The sequence below is a fragment of the Belonocnema kinseyi genome, chromosome 6 (genome assembly GCF_010883055.1).
Source record: "Belonocnema kinseyi isolate 2016_QV_RU_SX_M_011 chromosome 6, B_treatae_v1, whole genome shotgun sequence".
Classification (NCBI taxonomy): Eukaryota; Metazoa; Arthropoda; class Insecta; order Hymenoptera; family Cynipidae; genus Belonocnema; species Belonocnema kinseyi.
In genome coordinates, this window is record NC_046662.1 from 107,713,426 (window position 1) to 107,719,539 (window position 6,114).

Below are 6,114 nucleotides of genomic sequence, written 5' to 3' on the forward strand. Positions count from 1 at the left end.
TCTAGTCGGGAGTGGTGCTGACTGAAAACAGATGATTTGGAGCGATTCGCGCGCCATCTGTTGGTCATTCTAAGGACTTATTGAACTACCCTCGTAGCTAAAAAATACAACAAAACATGTAATTTAATATTAGGAAAATTGAATATGAGGATGAGTATTCTGAAAACAGTTACAATTTTATTCATATTTTTCCATTGTTTATTTCGCTAATGTGATTAATTAAATAATTTTATAAACAACTGTAATTGTTTCAAATTTCAAAAATTGATTTATAATATTATGTTACTACTAATAATAATAATAGTAATAACAATATTTAAACATTAATTTTTAGCCTTATAATATACTCTTTTACCAATTCATCTATACATTTCCACTCTCTAAAAAATATATATTTATATATAATTTGTTTATAATCAGGGTGGCGACTTAAGCGGGAAACTGGGAAAGATTTGGAAAAAAACCACGAAATGACCGGAAATTGAGTTAAAAATAGTTAATTTACTTTATCTACAGTTGCAGAGCATATGATTAAAAATAATTATTGTTTTTATTTTAGGACAGGGAATTTCAGTGAAGAAATTAAATTTCCCTTGGGACAGGGAATTTTTTACATTGAAGGGGAATTAAACAAAAATTAAAACTGAGTTTCAGGAGAAAGGAGTTTTAAAAAATCCCGGTTCCCTTCTTCCAAAGTATAAAAAAAGAGAGTGCTTCAAGTATATTTTAGAGTAGAAGTATTTTTTCGAAAAGGAAATATTTCTAAATTACAATATAAAATTTTTTTTAGTTTTTTCGTTAAGAATTTACCTTTTTTTTTTAGAAAATTCAACTACTTGCGGTTAGAAGCTGAACTTTTTTGTTAAAAAATGATTTTGTTGGAAGATTTATCATTTTAATTGAAAATTGATCTAATTTTACAAAATGTAACTAGTTTGTCGAAAATCAATTTTTTATCTTAAAATTTTAATATTCCCGTAGAAAATTGCACTATTTCGGTTGAAAAATTTACCTTTTTTTGTTTAAAATTCAACAATTTGGATGAAAATTTGTCTTTTTAAATTAAAAATGTATTTATTTCGTGAACAATTCGCGTATGTTGTTAAAAAATCGACGTTTCTGGTGGGAAGTGAGTTTTTTCTTTGAAAGTTAATGTTCTTATTTAAAAATTCTTCTTTTTGGTTTAGAATTTAAGTATTTATCAGTGAAATATTCATCATTTTAGTTAAAAATTCATCTTTTAGGGTATGCATAAATTTACTCAATTGAAAAATAAACTCATTTGTTGAAAATTTTTTTTTTTAATTGAAGATTCATCATTTTGATTTAAAATTCATTTTTTAGTTGAATATTCATTTTTTACAGAGAATTTAATTGTTTAATTTTTGATTGAAGAATGGTCTTTTTAGTTTAAAATTCGTCTTTTTTGGTTCAACATTGATTTTGTTAACTTGAAACTTATTTATTTAAGTTTTGATTGACAATTGATTTATTTTAGTAAAACATATTTTGTTGTTGTTGAAAGTTTAACTGTTCCAGTTGAAGATTCATTGTTCAGTTAAAAACTCATATTTTTGTTTAAAATTTAACTATTCCAGTTGATGATTCACCATTTTAGTTAAAAATTCATCAGTTAAGATGAAAGTTACTTTTTTACTAAAAATGTAACTAGTTCATATTCTGTTCAAAATTTATTTTTTTCTAGTTTAAAATTTAAATATTTGTATGAATATGTCTCCTTTAATTTAAATTAATCTTTTTGGTTAAAAATTCACCATTTGAGTTGAAAATTCTTCTGTTTGTTTGAAAATTCCACGAGTTTTGTTATAGATGATTTTCTTTCATTAGTATAAACGTTCTTTTTTATACCTCTAAAATATTTTTAAAACAAATTTTTAAGTACATATGAGTTATTATAAATATGTGTGATCTTTCCTACGGAATATTTTTTATCAATAATTGATTTGGATTGTTAAAAATAATGTAGTTAAACAAAATAAATATAGAAAAATAATAAGAAACGAAATAAACATACAGTGGACATTACACTTCCGTCTGGGCCTTTAACTTCTGCCTTCCAACTTATGTCACGTTCCCAAATGTGTTGTTCACAAACTGTATTTCTGTCATCTCTGCGAATAGCCTGTTGCCACCGTTTAATTTCTTTGGGATCTCGTGACACAAGAAAAAATGGAACTTCTCCGAATTGCTGGTATAGACAGACGTACAACCCGGAGCAACACATTAGAATTCTATTATTCCGCACTAGCAATTAGAAAAAACTCTCAACACAATAAATAATTTACTCGGCTACAAGTTCTTATAATTTAAACTTTCAATTTTACACATTTTTCTCAAATAAATTACGTTTAATAGGAAATTTACCGGTTTTGCGAATATAAAACAATGCAAAAGATGCAAAAAACAGGCTTACGTGATCGGAGCACCATCTACTGGATTACCCCTCCGGATGCTAAGAGAACAGAAAAGTGGGTGCGATGTATGGGGCTGTCGCCAACCATACACTTTTGTATGGTTGTCATATAGTTGAATCGATATTTAGTTCAATTGTATAGCAACCACTGTCGGACTAGCAGTAGGACTCCGATACCGTGTCGAAAGTCAAACGGGCCCCTTTTTCTAACGTATGGAGATAGAAAGAGAGTTTCGTTCGATTTTCGACTTAAAAACAGCACCAGAGCCCACTGCTGTAGTGGTACTCCGATATCATGTCAAAAGTCCAAAAAACCTCTTTTTAAATTAAAATTATTTCTTGAAAAAAAGATCCTACTCCATTTTCACTCCATTGGGAATCGAACCACAAAACTTCTGATTTCCGGCCAGGTGCTTTTCCAATTAAGCTATTAGAGGGATCAGAATAAGAAATCTTAATTCAAGAACATAACGCTAATTTTTAGCTAGGTTTTAATGGTACAAGTAATTATTTTAAAATTTTTTAATTTATCTGCTATATCATCAGAGATTGTACCTTACCGGTAGTAGATCAACCCTCCAAACCATGAAGGCAGAAAATCTACACAATATCGATCAAGTTAAGAATCTTCAATAACAGAAAATGCTTAACGTCTTGATAAGACTAGATGGAAAATAATATTTTTAAATTAAATTTATTTTTTGAAAAAAAGATCCTACTCCATCTTCACTCCATTGGGAATCGAACCACAAAACTTCTGATTTCCAGTCAGGTGCTTTTCCAATTAAGCTATTAGAGGGATCAGAATAAGAACTCTTAATTCAAGAACATAACGCTAATTTTTAGCTAGGTTATAATGGTACAAGTAATTATTTAAATTTTTTTTAATTTATCTGCTATATCATCAGAGATTGTACCTTATCGACAGTAGATCAACCCTCCAAACCATGAAAGGAGATGAATTGAAAAATTTAAAAAAAAAGACCTCTTTTTCTCAAATGTGGAGATAGGAACAGAGGTTCGTTCGATTTTCTACTTCGAAACACCATCGGAGTCCCACTGCTGGGTTGGGATTCCGATGTCCCCTAACCCAATTAATCGGATCTCTCTTCCTATCGCTTAAAATTAAGCGGAGATGTTAGATCGTTTTCCAAACGATCGAATACAACTATCTCTTTCTATCTTATTTATCAGAAAAAGAGTTCTCTCTCTGACCCATAAGATAGAAAGAGATCGTTGCAGTCGATAGTTTACAAAGCGATCGCACATCTCCGTGTAATTTCTTGCGATAGGAAGGGAGATCCGATCAACTAGATTAGAGGTCATCGGAATCCCACCCGTGCCCATTTCTAATGGTATATTTACACTCCTGGCAAGTGGCCGCTAGCTAGCAGAAAAGTCTAAGGCGACTAGTAAAACAGGTGTGTAAATACACCATAAGAATGGTGATTAGTGCTGCTCATCTTCCATCTGCTTTTATTAGAAAAGGACATGAGGACTTTCTCGATTTTTCCTCTCTTTCCATTCCCTAGTCCACTTCTGACAACTCTACTGCCGCAGTCCCAAATTCAAAAGTCGTATCTACGCATTTGTATAGCTAATGATTAGCTTATACGATGCGAAAATGCCTATGGCATGGAAAATATTTACGTATCTTTCAAGGTCAAACGTTCGTGATAATTTCTAATATCGTATCTACTTGCGCATGCGCTGCGAGAAAATGGTTTCCGTTTGTTGGTTTTAAAATATATTTTTATAAAAACAATGTGCACTGTTTCAAAACTTATATATATATATATATAAACATTTTAAAAAGTAATAATTAAATTGTTTCCTGCTCTTTTTAAAAAATGTGTGTTTCAAATGAAACAGCAGACAATTTACAAATTTTGTATAAGGGTCGTTAAAGCATAACATTCTTAACCTAAAAGTAAGTACCTACGTATAAGTACATTTATAGACAAAATTTCAATCCCCTTGAATTGAACAAAAAAATTAATCAAAATTAGCTGAAGTATAACGTTTCTTTGTCTTTATTAACTTTTTTTTATTTAATCCCTTTCTCAAAATAAATTTATAAACAGATACGACATTCTGACATATCACACACCAATCACTGATATTATCGTAAGTGCAAGTTCATACACAAAAAGAAAAATTTCAACCTTTTTTTGCTCCAGTATAAAATTTTAAGTTTAATTAGTCTAAAACATCCATCTTTTACTTAACAATACGTTTATTCTTGTCAGCAAAACTTGAAACGTATTTATACGTCCTGCATAAAATTTCAGAAACTGTAGATACGGCTTTTGAATTTGGGTCGACAGCGTAGCCAGCGGTCCAAAACTATCGTATACTATACGTGGATGGTTTGCACCATGGGGATAAAGCCCATGTTGGAACTTCCGGGGACAAATCTGACTGCCAGACCAGGTCGATCTGGGGTCCTTTTCCGGGACTTCGAAAATATTCTTCTAAATGCACTAGAAGTAGGGCAATCTTTTTTGTAGTAAATGTTCGTGAAAAGTTCTTTACGATGAACCGCAAGTAAAACCTGACCTTAAAACTTATTGCCCAAATTATTTCATTAGTGGAATAACTTTTCACAAACATTTCTTTCATAAATGATTGCCCTCATTTTAAAGCATTTAATTATAGAATTTTTAAATTCATTTATTTATATAAATAACAATTTTTACGACTCATAATACTATTCCCTTTTTGATTAGAAGAAAGAGAAACAACGCCTTAAGGAATTTGTACCGAGCGACGATAAAGAAGATAATTGGTAAACAATAGTTGTATAACAATTGTAATAATTTACAATTGCATCTATGGATGTTATTTTATACTTCAATAGTCGTATGTAATGATGTCAATAAACGGTATTTCAAATTATTTACAACATTAATTAGTACAGTGTTTTAATTTTAAATATCCCGCCAGCACGGCCGCTACGCTTTTAGTTCCCTCAGGTCTCACATGAGCGCACGTATCGCTCCATGAACGGCCATTTTGGAAATATTTATCTACATAGTAAAAAAAATTTATCGTAATTTTAACACAATAAATGATGTAACCAATATTATCAACATTCAACGCAGGGTATTTACGACCAATCAGAAGTTTGCATTTCTGGTTTGTAAATACTACTTTGGGTTATGAGATTTACTGAAAATCGTAAAATTACAACTGAAGCGTGAATCTGCAGGTTGTAGTGAAATTTTACTGAAGTTACTTGGAAATTTGCAGAAAACGGTAAATTTCCAGGAATCGATGAGCTTCCTTCCACAGGAAGAAAGTTTATACATACATTTCTTCCATACACATAGTAATTTTACAATTTTATGAACAAAATTAAATAAAATTATATATAATTTTATTTAATTATAAGCAGTTTTAAGATCAATAAAAGTGAATATTATTAATATATTATTAGAATTCACTTTTGTTGATCTTAAAACCAGGGACTGAGAGCGAATCATGAGCAGGCCAAATGTGGGTTTAAATCCTCGCTCTTTGAGTACGAAACTCCCGAGTAAAACTATCTCTTATGAAACGGTCGTCTTGTCCCTCTTGTCACAGCCCCTCATACCAAAAACAACTTAAGAAAGGTTGCGCCAGGTATCGTACGTACCCGAAACGAAAGTACCGAAATGTACAATCCGTTCGTACGCACT

At 30.8% G+C, this 6,114-nt stretch overlaps 1 protein-coding gene across 6 annotated transcripts in view; it reads left to right on the forward strand.

Annotated features, from left to right (window-relative positions):
• Nucleotides 1-6,114, forward strand: part of LOC117174633 (colorectal mutant cancer protein) — a 323,721-nt gene that overhangs the window by 213,385 nt on the left and 104,222 nt on the right. Inside the window, exon 14 of one of the 6 annotated variants that reach the window (XM_033363908.1) lies at nt 5,164-5,207. The exons of the other annotated variants lie outside the window; for them this stretch is intronic. Within the exon in view, the coding sequence (XP_033219799.1) occupies nt 5,164-5,186 (23 nt within the window). The 3' untranslated portion in view covers nt 5,187-5,207. Of the gene's footprint in view, nt 1-5,163; nt 5,208-6,114 lie in introns of those variants that run through there. 6 annotated transcript variants of the gene reach the window in all.